The sequence below is a fragment of the Narcine bancroftii genome, chromosome 4 (genome assembly GCF_036971445.1).
Source record: "Narcine bancroftii isolate sNarBan1 chromosome 4, sNarBan1.hap1, whole genome shotgun sequence".
Lineage (NCBI taxonomy): Eukaryota > Metazoa > Chordata > Chondrichthyes > Torpediniformes > Narcinidae > Narcine > Narcine bancroftii.
Genome location: NC_091472.1, coordinates 265,407,166 through 265,429,067, shown reverse-complemented (window position 1 = coordinate 265,429,067; position 21,902 = coordinate 265,407,166). Strand labels below are relative to the sequence as shown.

Sequence of the window (21,902 nt, the reverse complement as noted above, 5' to 3'; positions counted from 1 at the left end):
CACGGATTGGCAACAAACTCAAAGTGACGTTTCCCTGTCCCATGGAACCCGGGTCGGGAGGGATATAAAAGAAGTATGGCAAACTCGATTAACCCTGTGGTATGTGTGTTGATTTCATAGCTCTACTGGAGTAGTCCCTCCAATTGGTGACCCCGACTGCAAGATTTAGCCAAAGCTTGAATCTACAGTTGTCATGGATGCAATGGCTGCAGCAACTGCCGCCACAGCTGCAGTTAGTGCAGTGGGAGTTCACTTGCCTCTTTTTGGACCCAGCAACCTCGAGTATCAGGCTGAAACCCAGTTTCGTCTTTGTGGCATAGTGGCTGAGGACACAAAATTTTGGCATGTCATCAGGGAGTTGGATGTTCTAAAGCAGCTGAAGTGAGTGAATTTATTGTGCACCCCCCGGCAGACAACCAATACAACAGGTTCCGCCAGTTCCTCTTGGACACACTAGAATGGACCAGGCATGAATGCGGCATGTGGCTTTTGAATATGGAGGGCAAGGCGACAGGAATCCATCCAATCTGATGAATGAGATGCTCGTGTTAGCGGAAGGTCATTCTTATTGGTTGGTTTTTGATACACTATTCAAATGCTGGAAGTAAATTTGTTTATTCAAGCATGTTATTCCTCATGCACCTTGCCCATGATCCAAATCAATGGCCTTTGAATTACCTTGAGATGAGATGTTGAAAATTGGGTAACTTGACCAAGGTAGTAGATTTGGATATGTCCATGGATATATTGTGTACTTCACCAAGGCATTTGATTTCTCTTAAATCAGGGGTGGGCAACCTTTTTTAAAACTAACATTTCACCATCCCTGTGCCTAAGGGATTGCTTGAGGTGGTATGTGAGTGGGAGGGAAGGTTGAGAATGACTTCTCTCGTCTCAAATGTTACTGAAATATTTTGCTTGAGAAAAATTTTCATTGGCCCATTTTGTTTGGAGTTATGAAACCATGGACATAACAAGTCAATTCCGTACAATTAAAACAGTGGTTTCAAACTTTTTTCTTCCACCCACATACCATCTTAAGCAATCTCTTACTAATCACAGAGCACCTATGGCAAAGGGCGTACTTAATGTGGAATCATTCCAATTTTCCATTGTGTTTGAGGCAAAATTATGACTCAGCATGGAAACTGGCTGAATGATGAGAGATAGGATTGAGCTGATGAACAAATAATTAGAATGTGTTTAATTTAAAGCAACTTGGAAAACTAACTTTGTCCTTTTATCTAAGCTAAATGATGCATAGGTAGGATACTCTGGTCTCTTGTTCACCTTGGGCTTTACCAGTTGGAATTTTGTACTTTTTTTTTTAGCACCCAGTGGACTGGTGACCATTGTTTCATCTTGTATTTTGTGTGTGAGATCTTAGACAACACATGGATGAAGGAAAAGGTTATTTACTTTATAGTTGATGTAAGCAGCACCATGAGGCATGCGTGAGGCTGCAAGCCTCCATTACAGGTCTTGCATGCCTCAGATGATGTCTTCTCAACTGTGTATTCAGGTTGTTCAACATTATCTGTCTTTCCATCTATTGTGGCTGGTACTATTTGAATATCTGGACAATTACTTTGCACAACAACACCTTCATCTGTCTGAATGGTGTATGATGTTGGTTTGACTTTCTCCCCCTCTTGTGTTTTTAGGAGGTTCTCCTGAATGGGTAGGTTTAATCGTAGACTAAGTTCCATAAGAAGTTGAGCTGGTGACATACCACACTCAAGATGTATTGAGTATACTCACATGTTCCACTGTCTTTTGCCTTGTTCATCAGTCTTTTCACTGTCTGTACTGATTTTTCCACTGGACCATTGAACTGTGGAAAATGAGGACTTGACATGGTGTGTGCAAAGTCACACTCTTTGGCAAACTGTCGAAACTTTAAATTGCAAAACTGGGTTCCATTGTCTGTGAAGACTTCATTTGCCGTGCCATGTCTGGAGAATATGGCTTTCATACCTATTATTACAGCATCTGCAGTGGTGGTGTTCAGTTTACATATCTCTGGATATGGGGAATAATAGTCTTTGACTACAAGATAGCCTTTCTCTTGACATTCGAATAGGTCAGCGCCTACCTTCTGGTAAGGTCTGTATGGTGCTTGGAGTGGCTTTCGTGGTTTTGCAGGATTGCTTTTTTGATATTTCCAGCATATTGTACAATTTGACACTTCATTTGTTATATCATTGTTGATTCTTGGCCAGTACATTACCTCTCGCGCTCTTTTCTTCACATTTTTTTGATTCCGAGATGTCCTCCATGGATCCTTTTTAGCATCTCTTTTCTCAGACTCTTTGGGATAAGGATTTTGCTTCCTTTGTAGATTATGTCTTCAACCATTGATAGTTCCGGGAGGAGTCACGTGATGGAAATGCAACCCTCTCCAGAAAAAAAGGAAAAATGTTAGGAAAAGACAAAGCACAACAAAAATAAAATACAAGAAATAGAAGATAAAGTTACAGAGAAGAGAAAGAAGATGGCACCCAAGAAGGAGAAAGTAAAAACAACCAAAAACAAAGAAAAGTCATTGGAGAAGAAAGAAGGTGGCCTTACCTGCACGAAGTAACGGAGACCTGTGGTGGCGAGGAGTGCCTGATCCCCGAGGTTGGTGCCTGCCCTACGGAGTTGCGATCTCCCGACTTGTGGGCTTCAAAAATGGCTCTCAGAGCCAAACAAAAGTGCATAACTGCGCACTCAAAGTAAAAAGAGGAGACCGACGGCAAGGGGGCTCAGCAGAGGAGCGGACAGCCACAGCGCAAACAGCTGAGGGACACCCGACACCAGGGCGCTCAGCTGGAGGATGAGGAAGGCGGCAGAGGAGGGTCCGAGGAAACAGACGAGGGAGAAACACGGAGAGGTGACCGACAAGAGGATCAACGACAGGAGGACCGAGGAAACAGACGAGCAGCCCAGGAGGGGAGGACCAACAGCAAGATGCCCGCCAAAGAGACATAAACAGAAGCGACACAGACACAAAGAAGAGAAGAAGACACAAACCAGGAACAATCACAGAAGAAAAGGCAGAAGATCAAGATTTTCACAGAGAAATAGAAAGTAAAACTGATGGACAAAATATAAATAAAGCTTTTTTGAAGAATATATGAGATAATTAAAAGAATGGTTATCATTAGAATTTAGTGCAATTAAAAGGAAAATGAAAAGAGCAGAAGATAAAATGCAAAGTTTAGAGCTGGTCCTGACAGAAATAGGGAAAAGAGTAGAAAATTTGGAAGAGCGGTAAATGGCTGTAGAAATGGAAGTAAATGACGAGAGAAAAATTGGAAGAAAGTGACAAAAAAAATTAGAGACACAAGAGTTGTTATCTCAATTGATATGTTGGAAAATTATAGTCGGTGAAACAGCATAAAAATAGTGGGCCTGAAGGAGGGTGAAGAAGGTACAGACATGAAAGAATTTATAAAAGGATGGATCCTGAAGGTCCTGGGAACGACAGAAATGCAGGAAGAAATGGAAATAGAAAGGGCACACAGAGCACTAACTCCGAAACCACAGACACATCAAAAACCAAGATTCATCTTAGTAACATTTTTGAGATATACAACAAGAGAAAATATACTGGAGCAGGCAAGGAATAAAGTTAGAGAAGATAATAAGCCATTGGAATACAGGGGTCAAAAAATATTTTTTAACCCAGACATAAGTTTTGAACTCTTAAAGAAGAGGAAGGAGTTTAATACAGCAAAAACGATTTTATGGAAAAAAAGGTTATAAATTCATGTTAAGATATCCAGCTGTGCTTAAAATATTTATACCCGGGGATCAAAACAGACTGTTCTTGAATCCGGAGAAAGCACAAGAATTTGCAGAATGTTTGCAAGACAGAAAAAGAGATGATGAGATGTAACAAGAATGAAAAATGGCGATTTAAAATATATGTAAATATGTAAAAATAATGTATATGTAAACTAAAGAGGGAAAAGAGAAGGGAAGGAAGGAAGTAAGGGGGGAAAAGAGAGAGCTTTGTTATGTGTTTTTAAAAAAAAAAGTGTTTCTGGTGGGTCTGGGGGAGAGGGAATAACCATCACTGCAAAATCAGTTGATGCTTGCGAGCAAGATCGCTATCCAAATGGAAAGGGGAGTTGTTCCCCGGCAAAGGATAAGGGGCAACTCAGAGAGGGGGGGAGCATTTGGGGTTAAGGTATTATTGGGTGTGGGAACTGTTGGGGTATTTTTATGTTTTAAATGTGTTGTCATACATTGAGTTTAATAAGGGAAAACTAAGATGAAAATGGGGAAAAAGGGGGATGGAGGTGGCGAGGAGGTGGAAAAGAGGTGTAAGTAAGATAGAAGATGGCCACGTTGAACTACATGACTATAAACATTAATGGAATACATAACCAAATTAAAAGGAAGAGGCTACTAAATTTATTGAAGAAGGAAAAAATAGATTTAGCATTTGTGCAGGAAACGCATCTAACTGAAGTGGAACATAAATTAAAGAGAGACTGGGTAGGACACATAGCGGCAGCATTATATAATTCGAAAGCACGAGGTGTAGCTATATTAGTTAACAAAAATATACCAATCAAAATAGAGGAGGAAATAATAGATCCAGCAGCGAGATACGTAATGATAAAGTGTCAGATATATTCAGAATTTTGGAATTTGCTCAATATATTTGCACCTAATGAAGAGGATCAAAAGTTTATGCAAGATATTTTTTTGAAGATTGCAAACACACAAGGAAATATATTAATAGGAGGGGATTTTAACCTTAATTTGGATCCAGTGTGGGATAAAACTGGACAAAAGAGAAGCAAAAAGAATAAAGTAGCTAAATTTATGGTTAATGCAAGAAATAAAACTTATGGATATATGGAGGAAGCAACACCCAAGAGAGAAGGAATATTCATATTATTCGAGTAGGGACAAAACCTACTCAAGAATTGATATGTTTGTGTTGTCGGCCCATATTCAAGGGAGATTTCGGAAAACTGAGTATAAAGCTAGACTACCATCAGATCATTTACCCCTGTTATTAGCAATAGAACTGGAGGACATCCCACCAAGAAAATATAGATGGAGGTTAAACTCCATGCTTCTTAAAAGACAGGAATTTAGAGAGTTTATTGAATGCCAAATTAAAACATATTTTGAAATAAATACGGAATCAGTGAAAGACAAATTTATATTATGGAACGCAATGAAATCCTTCATTAGAGGACAGATAAAAAGTTATGTAACTAAGATGAAAAAGGATTACAATTGGGAAATAGAGCAGTTGGGAAGGGAGATAGTAATGATATAACGAAAAAGAGAGAATTGGCGGACCAAAAAATAAAATATGAAACATTACAAACGTATAAGGTGGAGAAGAACATAATGAAAACAAAGCAAAAGTATTACGAACTAGGAGAAAAAACACATAAAATATTAGCCTGGCAACTTAAAACAGAACAAGCTAAAAGAATTGTATTGGCACCAAGGAAAAAGGACAAACAAATTACATATAACACAACAGAGATTAATGAAAACTTTAAGGAATTTTATGAACAATTATACCAAACTGAGAATGAGGGAAAAGATGATAAAATAGAGGAATTTTTAGCTAAAATTGAACTACCAAAATTGCAAGAAGAGGAACAAAACAAACTAATAAAACCATTTGAGATAGAGGAAGTACAGGATATATTAAAAATGCTGCCGAACAATAAAACACCAGGAGAGGATGGATTTCCAATTAAATTGTATAAAACATTTAAAGAGTTATTAATTCCTCCTCTCCTGGAAGTAATGAACCAGATAGAAGAAACACAAAACTTGCCAGATTCATATAAGACAGCAATAATTACAGTAATACCAAAAACTGGGAAGGATCCATTAACACCAGCATCATATAGACCAATATCTCTACTTAACTCAGACTATAAGATAATAGCAAAATTATTAGCAAACAGATTGGCCGATTGTGTACCTAAAATAGTAAACAGTTCAAGGAAATAAGAAACCAATGGAGGCTGTTGCTCTAGACGCAGAAAAAGCCTTTGACAGAGTAGAGTGGAATTACTTATTTAATAAGTATTACAGAAGTTCAATCTACCAGAAAAATATATAAATTGGATTAAATCATTGTATAATGGACTATTGGCGAAGGAAGCAGTAAATGGATATGTATCAAATCAATTTAAATTAAGTAGGTCAACTAGACATGGATGTCCATTATCCCCCTCATTGTTCACCTTAGCAATAGAACCTTTGGCAGAACTGATAAGAATAGAAAATAAAATAAAAGGGATAAAAATAAAGGAGAAGGAGTATAAAATCAGCTTATTTGCAGATTACATCATAGTCTTTGGCTTGGCTTCGCGGACGAAGATTTATGGAGGGGGTAAAAAGTCCACGTCAGCTGCAGGCTCGTTTGTGGCTGAGAAGTCTGATGCGGGACAGGCAGACACGATTGCAGCGGTTGCAAGGGAAAATTGGTTGGTTGGGGTTGGGTGTTGGGTTTTTTCTCCTTTGCCTTTTGTCAGTGAGGTGGGCTCTGCGGTCTTCTTCAAAGGAGGTTGCTGCCCGCCAAACTGTGAGGCGCCAAGATGCACGGTTTGAGGCGTTATCAGCCCACTGGCGGTGGTCAATGTGGCAGGCACCAAGAGATTTCTTTAGGCAGTCCTTGTACCTTTTCTTTGGTGCACCTCTGTCACGGTGGCCAGTGGAGAGCTCGCCATATAACACGATCTTGGGAAGGCGATGGTCCTCCATTCTGGAGACGTGACCCATCCAGCGCAGCTGGATCTTCAGCAGCGCTTCATTATGTTCATTATGTTCATAGTATACCTAACAGAACCAGACATATCAATAAAAGAATTGCATAAGAAATTGAAGGAATATGGAGAAATATCGGGGTACAAGATCAACGCAAAGAAAAGTGAAGTGATGCCAATGAGTAATGCGGATTATACAGAATTTAAAAAAGAATCACCATTTAAATGGCAACCACAGCAATCCGATACCTAGGTATCAGGTTAGATAATAATTTAAGCCACTTGTACAAACTAATGAGGAAATTGCAGGAAGACCTAGAACATTGGAAAGAATTACCGCTAACGTTGATAGGGAGGGTAAACTGCATTAAAATGAACGTGTTCCCAAGGATACAATACTTATTTCAAACGTTACCAATTCCCTTAACAGAATTTTTTTTAATGAACTAAAGAGTATAATAAGGAAATTCTTGTGGAAAGGGAGGAAACTGAGGGTAGCATTAGATAAATTAACAGAGAGGTATAACCAAGATGGTTTGCAGTTGCCAAACTTTAGAAATTATTATAGAGCCGCACAATTAAGGTATCTATCAGATTTTTACCAGACAAGAGAAAAACCAGACTGGACTAAGATAGAACTTGATAAAATAGGGGAGAAGGTACCAGAACATATCCTTTATAAGTGGGATGAAAAGTTGGTGCAATATAAAAGCTCACCAGTATTGCATCATTTACTTAATACATGGAAGAAGATCCACGTAGAAAGGAAAAAACAAATTACCAAATACCAAAATTATTATTGACGCAAAATCCACTAATCCCTTTTACAAGAGATAACCTTTGTTTTAGAGAATGGGAGAGAAAAGGAATCAAAAGAATAGAATATTGTTTTTTAGGGAAATAATTTATTAACATTTGAACAGTTGAAGTACACATATGGAATAACTCGTGGTACAATGTTTGCATATCATCAATTGAAAGCTTATTTAAAGGATAAATTGGGAAACAGATTGAGATTACCTGAAGGAAGCAGCTTTGAATGTGATTACAGACACAATGATAATTAAAAGATTTATAATGAACATGTACATTAAGCTGCAAGATAAAGAAAATGATGAAATAAACTATAAACCTAAACAGAAGTGGGAAAAGAATTTAAACATAAAGATAAAAAATGAAGTATGGGAAAAGTTATGTTCTGGAACTATGAAGAATACAATAAACACAAGGTTATAAAAGGTTATAAACCGCTCAGTCCAAGATTCCGCCCTGCTCCAGCTCCCTCAACAGCCCCTAAGGCTAGAGCTGGATGAGGTTCCCACCCTGGATGAGACATATAAGGCAATCGAACAACTGAAAAGTGGCAAAGCAGCAGGTATGGATGGAATCCCCCCAGAAGTCTGGAAGGCTGGCGGCAAAACTCTGCATGCCAAACTGCATGAGTTTTTCAAGCTTTGTTGGGACCAAGGTAAACTGCCTCAGGATCTTCGTGATGCCACCATCATCACCCTGTACAAAAACAAAGGCGAGAAATCAGACTGCTCAAACTACAGGGGAATCACGTTGCTCTCCATTGCAGGCAAAATCTTCGCTAGGATTCTACTAAATAGAATAATACCTAGTGTCGCTGAGAATATTCTCCCAGAATCACAGTGCGGCTTTTGCGCTAACAGAGGAACCACTGACATGGTCTTTGCCCTCAGACAGCTCCAAGAAAAGTGTAGAGAACAAAACAAAGGACTCTACATCAACTTTGTTGACCTCACCAAAGCTTTCGACACCGTGAGCAGGAAAGGGCTTTGGCAAATACTAGAGCGCATCGGATGTCCCCCAAAGTTCCTCAACATGATTATCCAACTGCACGAAAACCAACAAGGTCGGGTCAGATACAGCAATGAGCTCTCTGAACCCTTCTCCATTAACAATGGCGTGAAGCAAGGCTGTGTTCTCGCACCAACCCTCTTTTCAATCTTCTTCAGCATGATGCTGAACCAAGCCATGAAAGACCCCAACAATGAAGACGCTGTTTACATCCGGTACCGCACGGATGGCAGTCTCTTCAATCTGAGGCGCCTGCAAGCTCACACCAAGACACAAGAGAAACTTGTCCGTGAACTACTCTTTGCAGATGATGCCGCTTTAGTTGCCCATTCAGAGCCAGCTCTTCAGCGCTTGACGTCCTGCTTTGCGGAAACTGCCAAAATGTTTGGCCTGGAAGTCAGCCTGAAGAAAACTGAGGTCCTCCATCAGCCAGCTCCCCACCATGACTACCAGCCCCCCCACATCTCCATCGGGCACACAAAACTCAAAACGGTCAACCAGTTTACCTATCTCGGCTGCACCATTTCATCAGATGCAAGGATCGACAATGAGATAGACAACAGACTCGCCAAGGCAAATAGCGCCTTTGGAAGACTACACAAAAGAGTCTGGAAAAACAACCAACTGAAAAACCTCACAAAGATAAGCGTATACAGAGCCGTTGTCATACCCACACTCCTGTTCGGCTCCGAATCATGGGTCCTCTACCGGCACCACCTACGGCTCCTAGAACGCTTCCACCAGCGCTGTCTCCGCTCCATCCTCAACATCCATTGGAGCGCTCACACCCCTAACGTCGAGGTACTTGAGATGGCAGAGGTCGACAGCATCGAGTCCACGCTGCTGAAGATCCAGCTGCGCTGGATGGGTCACGTCTCCAGAATGGAGGACCATCGCCTTCCCAAGATCGTATTATATGGCGAGCTCTCCACTGGCCACCGTGACAGAGGTGCACCAAAGAAAAGGTACAAGGACTGCCTAAAGAAATCTCTTGGTGCCTGCCACATTGACCACCGCCAGTGGGCTGATAACGCCTCAAACCGTGCATCTTGGCGCCTCACAGTTTGGCGGGCAGCAGCCTCCTTTGAAGAAGACCGCAGAGCCCACCTCACTGACAAAAGGCAAAGGAGGAAAAACCCAACACCCAACCCCAACCAACCAATTTTCCCTTGCAACCGCTGCAATCGTGTCTGCCTGTCCCGCATCGGACTGGTCAGCCACAAACGAGCCTGCAGCTGACGTGGACTTTTTTACCCCCTCCATAAATCTTCGTCCGCGAAGCCAAGCCAAAGAAGATAAATGATGCAGTATAATTGGTTACACAGGGTATTTATCACTCCTCAAAAATTAAAAGAATGGGATTCAACATTATCAGATAAATGTTTTTGCTGTTAGAAGGAAATGGGAACAACATGCAATGTGGGCATGTATGAAAGTGAATACGTTTTGGGAAGAACTAAATCAGATATTAAATAAAATCACAAAAAATCCAGAGATCTTTCTTTTAAGTAACATAAGAAGTAAAGAATTAGGCCTCAAATTAGATAAAGCGCAAAAAAGATTCATTATGATAGCCTTAGCAGTTGCAAAAAAAATGTATATCGACTTGGAAAATGGAAGAATGCATGAGAATACAGCAATGGAACATGGAAATGAATAAATGTATTCCATTGGAAAAAAATAAAATATAATTTAAAAAATCAAGTCACATTGTTTGAACAAATTTGGGAACCAGGAACCATACATGGAACATAACAGAGAGCTTGCCTTGGACTTCTATCCCCTAAAATGATAAGAAGACAAAATGACTAGATTCAGTGTGTAACAAATAGATGATGCATTTTTCTTTTTTATTTTCCTTTGTGTGAAGATATTGTTTCATGGTTTTGTTGTATATGTTGAATATTTGTGGGTTTTGGGGGAGGTGGGAATTGGGGAGGGAGGGAAAGGGGGAAAAAAAGAGAAAACGCCACTGTATATTTAAAGAGAAACGTTTGTACATATTTTGGTTGATATAGTTCACAGTGTGAAAAATAAAAAAAAAATATTTAAAAAAACCACTGATAGTTCAGCCCTGCAGTTCCAAGTACTCTGAAATGTCAGGGGAGCAGTCGTGGTTCATGTTGGGCTATCCATCCAAGAAGTTTTTTTCCTCAGTTGTCTCAGTTTTTCATGTTTGTTTGTCTCTGACCTTATGAGCTCCATTTTTGCATCTGATATGGGCAGTGCACTTGTGATCATGTCCATGAAGGCATTTTCGTCTTCATCCATTTTGGTGTTTGTGGGCTCTCTGGTGTCAACAGCACGAGACAATGTGTCTGCTGTGTATATCAGCTTACCCAAAGTATATGCTACATTCAGTGTATAGCATTGCAGCCTAATCATCATTCTTTGTTTTCTCAGTGGACATTCATTTAATGGCTTTTGGAACAATAAAATCAAGGGCTCATGGTCAGTCTCTACACTAATTGTTTGTCCCTGACACAAACTGATGAAATCTTTCACAGATGTATGTGATGTTGAGCATCTCCTTTTCAATTTGAGTGCATCACGTCTGACATTGAACGTGAAATATGTGCAATGGGTTGCCAGTCGTCATATTTTTGCAGGAGAACTGCACTGAGCCCACTATGTGATGCGTCTTGATGGGTCTCGCTGGGTCGTAAAACCTCAGAACTGGTTCCTCTATGAGCAGTTTCTTTAGTTTGCTCCATGACTTTTCATGTTCATAATTCCACTCCTATTCAATGTTCTTTTCTGTTAGTCTTCTCAAGGGAGCCATCTTTTCTGAGAGGTTGGATATGAATTTACCTATATAGTTAACCATTCCATTCAACCTCTGTTTGTCCTTTTTGTATTGTGGCCTTGGCATGTTCCCAATAACAGACATCTTTCTGGGATATGGTCTGATACCCTCATTGACAATAATATCTCCTAAAAATGTTAGTACTGTCACTCTGAGCTGGCATTTCTCTCTATTCGGCTCCTTGTTGCTTCCAGCACTTTCCTTCATCTCTCATCATTCTCCATTCTCGTGGTTCCCCATATTATGATCTAATCCACTGAGGTATCAACTCCGTCCAGGTGCTCATAGACCATATGGATAGTTTTGTGATACACTTCAGGAGCTGAGGCAATTCCAAATGGTAACCTTAGGAATCTGTATCTGCCAAACGTGCACAGTCTTGAACTTCATACAATTTTATTGCCAAAATCCTGATGATGCATCTAACTTGCTGAAAAATTTTGCATTTGCAAGCTGTGACATTATCTCTTCACACATTGGAAGCTAAAAGTATTCTCTCTTTATTGCTTTGTTTAGATCTCTTGGATCCAGGCAAATTCTAAGCTTTCCATTCTTTTTGTCCACAACGACAAGTGAACTCACCCATTCCGTTGGCTCCTCTATCTTCTGAATCCTGTCCAATACTGCTTTTAGTTGCTTTTGAAGCGCAAATGGAACTTTTCTGCATGGATGTATCATCGGTGGTTTATCCACTCTGATCTTGTGTTCTCCTGGAAGACAGCTTGGACCCTGAAATAGGTCATTGTACTCTTTCATGAGTTCATCATAGACTGGCTCTCCTTCGCTTTCCACAACGAGGACTCTTTTTACCATGTTCAGTTTTTCACAGGTTTTAAACCTAGTATGGCCTGTACATCCTTTGGTACCACAATGAATGCTGGCATATGCTCTTTGTCCTTGTGTTTCACTTTGACCATGCATTTTCCTTGCAGTGGTATATCGGTACCTGAATATCCTGTCACCTTCACTTTTGTTCCATATATCTTTGGTCTGGATCTAATCTTCTTAAAATTAGTCTCTGATATTACATTAATTTGTGCTCCAGTATCCAATTTAACTGAAATGTATATGTCATTCACTTTTTAATCTCAACATCCAGTCTCTGATTTCTTTCTTGTTTTCAATCGCAACATCTGCATCTATCTCCCTTTCATCTGCTGCATGAACCTTGCTTTGTTGCACTTGGTTCCTTCAGCATTGGGTATAATGGTTGGTTTTGCGGTACCTAGAGCATGTTTTACCATATGCTGGACACCTTTTTTGGTAGGTGTTGTGTACTGCATCAATGACATGACTTTTGATTGTCCCTTTCATTTTTCTTTGCTCGCCACTCTTCTCTTTCCCTTTGGCACACTTTTTGTTAAACAGTTTATGTTCGTTCTTGCTCTCTGCATCTACGTTACAGTTATTTTGACTGAACAGCTCTTTTGCCTGTAATTTTACAGTTTCAGCAGCCCAACAGAGTGGGCTTTTGCTGGTGTGAGATGCTCTCACTACTGCTCTATATTGCGCAGTGGTGCCCCATCCCTTGAACATCCACCCTGGTGGTCATCAGAACGGTCTTCTGGTTCATATAGGGATTTAAGATGGAAAGGGTCCAAAAGGTCACCATGTACAAGTTGCCCGATGGTGTGGTCAAGAGTGTACCTAGCATGGTCCTTGGCCTTTGTGTGTGGCTGCATCAGGCGGTGTGGGGAACCAAAGTGCAAGGACATCCAGTTCCACGATGTGCTGAAGTTCTACCTGTCTCAGGTGTTGTGAAGGATGAGCCTGGTCCAGTTGCTGTGCAGTGTCCCAGTCATCTGGACTTTGCCATACCACGTATCCTTCTTTTTCCAAACAAAAACCTTTGACTCCAAGGCCATCAGGCAATGGTCAGTACAGAATGCTCTTCAGACACTGAGGGATGAGGACATGAAGGTGTGGTTCCTGGAGTAAGCTGGAAGAATACCTTGTCACTGGTGCTGACAAGCTGGATGGCAGTGAGAGAAGCCCTCTCAGTCAGATCCTTACTGTACAACAGGAACATAATCCACAATGCATGTTGTTCCTATGATGACTGCAAATGAGTGGAGATAGTTACCCACCTTTGCGGAATGCTGATTTGTTCATTGTGTGGTGAAGGATACAAGGGTCCTTGTCATAGTTTATCACCAGCAGCAACTTGACAGAGGACTCTCAGATTTATGGGCTGTTCCTGGGGTCACAGAGTCAGACATCCAGAACTGCTGGAAGACTATCAGCTCAGTGGAAGATGCCCTTTGGTCTGCCTGAAACGTGATCTTTCAGCAGACGGAAATGTCTGTGTGTGTATACTGCTAACTGGCACATTCCAGGCTGCTGCAGTATGTGCTTGGGAATGCATTTATGCTTAGCCATTGTGAAGAAACAGGTCGTACTTGTCTTCTTGTAAAGGTGGAAGTGCTTGCCGTCTTAAAGCAAATAAGGGCAGATAAATCCTCAGGGCCTGACAAGACGTTCCCTCTGACAGTGTGGTAGTGTTCCATGGTTCGAACTTGGGAGTTGGGTTGAGATTTGAGGTGAAATAATTTGAAAGGATTTGGAGAAAATATAAGCAAATTGATCATTCAAGGAATTGTCATGACCTTGAGGCTGAATGTCCTCTTTTTGTGCTTTTCATGATGCTATGAAATGTATTGATCATATTCCTCAGATGTTAAGTGATCAAATTATCTGCATCTGTGGTTTATTTCGATTGTGTTACTACATTCATTGCATTTTGGTTTGTTGGTTTTACACTTGTGCTGTATCTACATTTTCTCATTTGATATTTTAATTTCTTAACTCTTTAATATTCTATGTTGGTTTGTTTATTCTTCCTTTGACATTTTAGGTCATTTCCTTACTATGTTTTTAAAATTATTTTTCTTTTTATATTGACTTAGTTCAGAACATCTTAATTATACTTAAAATTATTTTGCTCTTGTAAAATATAAAATTCATAGTTTTTTGAGATGTTGCGATAATATGACTGAAAGGAAGAAAACTACCCTTAATATTTGGTGGCATGATTGCAGCTGTAAGGTTTTGTTCATCAACAAAATAAACTGTTCTGAAATCCTAATTTTCTAATTCATAGATATACCATGCAATATTTTCTTCTGGTCACAGTGTTGTAAAGTAAAATGATTAAAATGTATTCCAAGCTAATAAAATGTTTTCTTTAAACAAAATCATTTGGTCATTCCCACTCCTGGAAAGTTGTATTTTATGGAAGAAAATCTTTGTTTCAAATTGTGGACTTGTCCACACAATCTGTTTTGATTTTAACAAATTGAGTACAGTAAAATCCTGAATTCAATACGGAAGTTTAAAATTAGTGTGTTTTTCCATTAATTCACCAATCTTGCAAAACACATTCTCAGGCAACCAGGAAATGTACTTATTCACCATCTACCATCCCCATAGGTGCTGGGGACCAGGGAATTTTTACTGTACATAGTTTCTTTTAGATCGTTGGATCTTCAGAAACCTGGCTAAAAATGTGGTCATGTGCTGACTATTGAAAGCAGTAACTGGAATTATGATTGTGTAATTGTAAAAAAAAGATTGAGTCAAGTTATTTCATCCATCTTTCTGAGGTCACCTATTTCATACCTACAGTAAACAGAAACATTCTGATCTGTATGACTCACTTACAGATATACTTGCTGACTGGGCTATTGCATAAACTTCACTCAGATTTTATGCAAAACTAAAAGAATTGCAAAACAAAACCTTGCTGTATCTGAAATAGTGCAAAGAAAAACAAGTACAAATCTACAGGAATAATGCAGTGCAGAACTTTTTCAGAATTTCCAGTTTCCTCGGTTAAGTCCATGAATGCTTTTTGTTCAAGTTTAGTGTTTTTTTAAACAATGGTGCATTGTGTTTGGTTTTTAATAAAGACATTTTAGCCGTTTTTGAGGTGTTGGGGATATTTTGAAGATTAGCAGCTCAAAACCAAATAACAGATATAAGGAGAAAGATATTTTCAAGAGTGAGTTTGATTTTTTGATTTGGGATTAAATTTGGTACTAAATATATTTGAAACATTGAGTTGATTATGTTATTGTTAAATTTCTTGGTTTGAATGATCTTTTGTTCCATTTTTAATTGTTTTCAAAATTTCTTTTTGGAGTAAAGACTTGTTAAATTATTATGAATTGTGATGTTACAGGGATGAATCTGGGAATCATTTGAGTGTAATTTGACAGCTCTTAGCTTGTACTCATTGGAATTTAGGAAATGAAGATCTCATTGAAAGGTCGTTTGCTGTGGTGTGAGGATCTAGGACAAGAGGGCACATTTTCAGGACTGAAAGGCGTCTGCTTAGAACACAGATGAGGAGGAATTTCTTTTGCCCGAGGGAGGTAAATCTGTGAAATTTGGGCCACAGGTGGTTGTGGAGGCCAAGTTATTGGGTTTATTTTAGGAAGAGACTGATAGCCTTTGATGCTCTGACTAATCAAGAACCTATTGGAAGGCTGGGCAGTAGGGATGAGTGGAAAAAAGGATCAGCTCATGATGAAATGTCAGGGCAGACTTGATGGGATGAATAGTCTATTTCTGCTCCTATGTCTTATGGTTTTATGATATATTTTTAAAAATTAGATATTTAGTTCTCTTAAAATTGCTTGTTGTTCTCCAAGCTTCTGAATCTCATTTCTAAGAAGCCCTACATTTTCATCCCCTGCATGAGGCAAATTGTTATTTCAGCTACAACAGACTCGCCAAGGCAAATAGCGCCTTTGGAAGACTACACAAAAGAGTCTGGAAAAACAACCAACTGAAAAACCTCACAAAGATAAGCGTATACAGAGCCGTTGTCATACCCACACTCCTGTTCGGCTCCGAATCATGGGTCCTCTACCGGCACCACCTACGGCTCCTAGAACGCTTCCACCAGCGTTGTCTCCGCTCCATCCTCAACATCCATTGGAGCGCTCACACCCCTAACGTCGAGGTACTCGAGATGGCAGAGGTCGACAGCATCGAGTCCACGCTGCTGAAGATCCAGCTGCGCTGGATGGGTCACGTCTCCAGAATGGAGGACCATCGCCTTCCCAAGATCGTATTATATGGCGAGCTCTCCACTGGCCACCGTGACAGAGGTGCACCAAAGAAAAGGTACAAGGACTGCCTAAAGAAATCTCTTGGTGCCTGCCACATTGACCACCGCCAGTGGGCTGATAACGCCTCAAACCGTGCATCTTGGCGCCTCACAGTTTGGCGGGCAGCAGCCTCCTTTGAAGAAGACCGCAGAGCCCACCTCACTGACAAAAGGCAAAGGAGGAAAAACCCAACACCCAACCCCAACCAACCAATTTTCCCTTGCAACCGCTGCAATCGTGTCTGCCTGTCCCGCATCGGACTGGTCAGCCACAAACGAGCCTGCAGCTGACGTGGACTTTTTACCCCCTCCATAAATCTTCGTCCGCGAAGCCAAGCCAAAGAAAGAAAGAAGAATTATTGAATGTGCTAATTTATTCTATTCTTTTGTTCAAGGGTTATTTTGTCATTATAATAGATGGCTCTTGTAAGGCAATTTGTGTTGTTTTACATGTGCATTCGTGCTTTATATCCTGTACTTGTTGCGTGGTTAAAAAAAAGTATGGGTAAATATGCATTGAAATAAATGGCTCTTGTATGTCTTGATTCACCAAGTTTTTCCCCTAGAAATCCCCATGGTGAATATGTAATGGTAGTCTGTAGTAAATGTAGGTTACAAGCATGCAAAGTGATTGCAATAGATAATTAAGCTAACATTTTATTTTTAAAAGAACTTGACGGCTGTCTAAGCAGTCCTACCGATGCTTCCCATGAGATTTTGTTAGACTAGCAGTGTGTTTTGATAATAGCAGAGATTGCCTTTCATTTTTTTCTGATGGTACAGGTAAATGATCCTTTATGTGGAACCCTGGGGGGACAGTGTGTTCCGAATTTCGGATTTTTCTGGATTTCAGAAAGCCCACCTGAATTGTGCTGCCATATCCACCCCCACCCCCTTCCGGTCCCTCAGCCGCCCGACTCGTGCTGCCGCCTCTATCCCCACTTGCCGGATTTTGGAGTTTTCTGGATTTTAGATGTCCGGATAAAGGATCGTGTACTTGTAACGTTATCATAAATACTTAAAACAAAGTTGCATCGTCCTTGTACCTAATTCTTCATTCAAGTTCTAGTGAGGTATATCTGACTTGTAATTGTTTTGTCTATATCACATGATAACTTGATTGTTCGTTCATCTGGATTGAGTGCATTAGAATCCTTTGAAGCAGAAGTGGTGACTGCAGTTGTTCAAGGGAGTAAAAAAGGTTAATCTAAAAAAAAAGTGCTTGTAAGTGACTGTTCAGTATTGCAGCAACATGTTTGTACCGAAGTGAAGAAAAGAATGCTTTTAAGAGTGCACAAACAATGTTTTTTTTATCTCTGCTGATGTGTTCAGATACTGTTTTGAAATTCAGAGGGGAGTCACCAGATAATGGATCAGTGATGTATAATGAGGACATCTGTTCTATTAATTAGTATATGGATGATGGTTTCATAACAAAGTGCATTCTGAAATGGCAATACATTTTCTTTATTTTTCTCTTAATTCAGATAAAAATTTTGACGATGAAGAATCTGTGGATGGTCACAGGCCATCGTCTGCGAGCTCCACATCTTCAAAAGCTCATGGTTCACGACGTCCTTTGGGCATGGGTACAGGTCGTAGGCCAGGATTGTCTGCAGCTGGTTGGAAAAGTACAGCAGGTAACTGATAAATCTTGTTTTCTTCATTTCTATAAGTTTTGCCGAAGGCAACTTAAAACTTAAATGGAATTTACAAAATAGGAAATGAAATACTTCTCCCAACAAGTTCACATACTTAATTGCCCATCAAATGTTAAATGGTTCTAATTCCATTTACAAGCCATATTTTCATTATTCTGTTTCTACTCCTCTAATCTAATTCTGCAGATGGTATCTCTGGTTGGCAGTGAGATAAAATTGAAATTTTCACTCTGTTCTGCAAAAACAAAATGCATAGATTTCTCCCCCCCCCCACAAACCAAATTGCCTGCTTTTGAAAAGAGACTTGCTTGGAGCTATGACTTCATTTTAACCAGTGTCTCAAGCCTCAAAAGTCAACATTTCCCTTGGTTGGAATAACATGAAAATTCTGTTTTGTCTCCTTGTTATTGTGGATGGGTTGTCATTTTAATTATTGCTTGAAGATGGTAGCCCTTTCTTCCAAAAAAAAGGTCCTACTTCAGAAGTATTGTTTCAATTATGTAAGACAAAAAACACTTTTTAAAAAAAAAATCTTCTATTAATAATAAATTTTTGATCTTTATCTGAAAGTTGAAGTGCATAGAAATTAAATAACTGGACAGATATTTTGTGTCTTCACTGAGGAAAATACTAGCACTGTGCCAGAAATTTAAGAGGGGTAGAGGGCAGAAGAGAGTGTAGTTGCTATTTCCAAGTAGAAGGAGCTTGGGAAGCTGAAGGCAGAGAGTCCAGATGAAATCAGTGGGTGAAAAGACTGTGAATGCATTAGTATTAATCATTCAAGAATCATTAAATCAGGAATAGTTGAGAGGAAAGGAAAATTGCAAATGTCACTTCAGCCTTTAAGAAGGGACAAAGGCAAAAGATGGAAAATTATTGGCTACTTACCCTGACTTTGGTGATGGACAATGTTTGAAAGTCCGTTATTAAGAATAAGGTTTTGGGAGACTTGAAAGCACAAGGTGAAATAGGCTAGTTGGTTCCGTTTTCTTCGGGAAAGGAGAGTCATTGGATGCTTATTTAGAATTTCAGAAGGTCTTTAACAAAATGTCACATAGAAGGCTGCTAAAAATAGGAGAACACTGACTGGCAGAAGCCAGAGTAGGAATAAATGTGTTTCTTTTTGTCTAGTTTCTGGTGACTTATGTTCTGCAGATGTTGGTGTTGGGTTCATGACTTTTCAAGTTGAATGTAAATGATTTAAATGACAGAATTGATGGAAAGGTTTGTGGATGACGAAGAAAGAAGGGGTGGATAATGTTGAGGAAATTGAGTCTGCAGAAGATCTTGGACAGGCTGGGGAAAATGGGCAAAAGTTGCAGGTGGAATACAATGTAGGAGGAGAATAGTTAAATGTATTTTGGTGTGGAAAAAAAACGCAGTATTTTCTGAATGGGGAAAATTCAGAAAGTGGAGGTTGAAAGAGACTTGAGAGTTAGTACAGAAGTATCTAAAAGTTCACTTGTAGAGTGAGTCAATAGTAGAGAAGACCAATACAGAGAGGGCTAGAAGATGAAAGCAAAGATATAATGCTGAAGCTTCATAAGGCGATAATCAGAAATAAGTTTAGAATATTGTGAGCAGTTTTGGGCCCCATAATCTAAGAAAAGATGCGGCGATGTTGGAGACAATCCAGAGATTTCTGAGAATGATCCGGTGGTGAAAGGGTTAATTCATGAAAAGTGTTTGATGGCTCTGCACTTGCACTCTCACATGAGTTTAGAAGGATGGAAGTTTAGAATATTATTGAAACATAAATATTGAAAGGGCAGGTTAGAGTGGACGTGGAGCTGTTTTCTGTAGTGGAAGAGTCTAAGACCAGAGAGCACAGCCTTGGAATAAAGGAAAAATCAGTTGTATTGTTTTCATTCTCTTTTTAGAAAATGTGGATGTTGATTCAGAACAAAGTTTTCAAAAAAATCACAAAGATTTGTCGACACTGAGGTTGAAGTAAAAAACACACAATACTGGAGAAATTCAGCAAGTCAAACAATGTCCTTTATATAGCAAAGGTAAAAATTACATTACTGATGTTTCGGGCTTGAGCCCTTCATCAAGGTATGGAGAAATGTTGGTAGGTGTCCCTTTTTAATGCAAGGACATGTTATGCCATGCGGAGGAGGGTAGCAGTAGAGGGTGACTGATCAGATCTCTGGTCCAGAAAGAAGCAAAGTGAGGCAGCAGCTACAGAGTCAAAAGAATGAGACCAGTATGCAGTGGACTCGTCTGTCTGCACTCCAGTTGTTTATTGAAACTTCCTGTGCTGCACCTTATAAGGCCACAGGTAAGTCCCACCCTCACGCCGGAAACCACGTCAAGACATTGTTCTGTGTACATACAGACCCGACCTGGCCAGCGGAAAAGGCAGTCCCGGTGACGACATCTTGATGCAGCTGCCCCACTGCCATTGACTGTAACATGCAGAACCAGTTCGCCTGCTGTCAGAGATGTGCACTGCCACACAACACCCACCTACCCTCCACCCTCCCCCACCCCCCACAAGAACCGGCGATAGTGTGCCGTTTCCCAGAGTCCTGTGTTAGTTTTGCCTTAGGGGGCCTGCCCCTACACTAGGGCAACCAGCTGGCAGAGGTCAAGATGGGTGGCTTCAGGCGTTCGGCTGTGAACAGTTCCTCCCTGCCCCCAATGTCTAGTGTAAATGTGTTGCCACTCCTGCAGTTCACCTTGTACGGGCCTTCGTAGGGTCACTGGAGAGGAGGGAGTGTGCACCTCTGCAAATGAACACGTAGTCAGCTGTCTTTAAGTCTTTGGGAATAGAGGTGGGGTATATCCGTGGTGGGAGGGTGGCTGTGGTGCAAGGGAGCCCAACCAGTCGCTCAGTTTCTGCAGTGCTTCTGTTGGTCGGTGATGGCGTGGCTGTTCACCACTTGGTCAGGTTATTTATGGCGGATTCATTCTCCCTCTTGGTGTACCAGAGAATGTCCATCTTTTTTGTGACCTTATGAGGGTTGCTGAAATCCGCATCCTCTAGCTGTAGCTGGATGTCATCTGACATCTGCTCAAAGAATGCCTGCTCAAACATGAGGCAGGGCTTGTGGTCCTCTGCCAACTAGAGCATTTCGTCCATAAGGGCAGATTGCGTTCTGTCCCCTAGGCCGTCCAGGTGCGTAAGCCTGGCTACTCTCTGGCGTCTAGAGACCCTGTAGGTGCTGATTAGGAATGCCTTCAAAGTAGGGTATATAGCTTTCTCTGGTAGGCTTTGTATAAGGTTGTCCACTCTGTCTGAGGTTTCTTTGTCCAGGGAGCTGATGACATGGTCGTACTTGGTGGAGTCTGAGGTCATCTGCTTTATCTGGAACTGTGCTTCTGCCCATCCAAACCAAGTGCGTGGTTGAAGCATCCAGAAAGTGGGGACTTTAAGGGTGACTACACCGACTGCTGCAGCATCCATAATGTTGAGTCCAGGGGTGTCTGGACCCGTCGGGGTCACTAATGTAGCACCAGCTAAACGGAGTCGAAAGAGTGAGACAAGTACTCAGTGGGCTCATCTGCATTCCAGTTGTTTATTGAAACTTCCCACGCTGTACCTTATAAGGCCACGGGTAAGTCCCACCCTCGCGCCAGAAACCACGTCATGATGTTGTCCCGCACGCATGCGGAACCCACCCAGCTGGCAGAAAAGACGGTCCCGGTGGTGCCATCTTGACGAGGCTACTCCGCTGCCGTGACTGTACCACACGGAGCCGGTTTGCCTGCTATCAGAGATGTGCACTGCCACAAAAGTACTTTTAAGACCTTCT

General features: G+C 40.7%; 1 protein-coding gene across 9 annotated transcripts in view; it reads left to right on the top strand.

Annotated features, from left to right (window-relative positions):
• The window catches only part of clasp1a (cytoplasmic linker associated protein 1a), a 235,470-nt gene that overhangs the window by 56,734 nt on the left and 156,834 nt on the right, over nucleotides 1–21,902 (top strand). For all 9 annotated transcript variants that reach the window (XM_069934915.1, XM_069934911.1, XM_069934914.1 and 6 more), the window contains exon 9: nucleotides 17,968–18,120. In XM_069934915.1, the coding sequence (XP_069791016.1) occupies nucleotides 17,968–18,120 (153 nt within the window). The remainder of the gene's footprint in view (nucleotides 1–17,967; nucleotides 18,121–21,902) is intronic.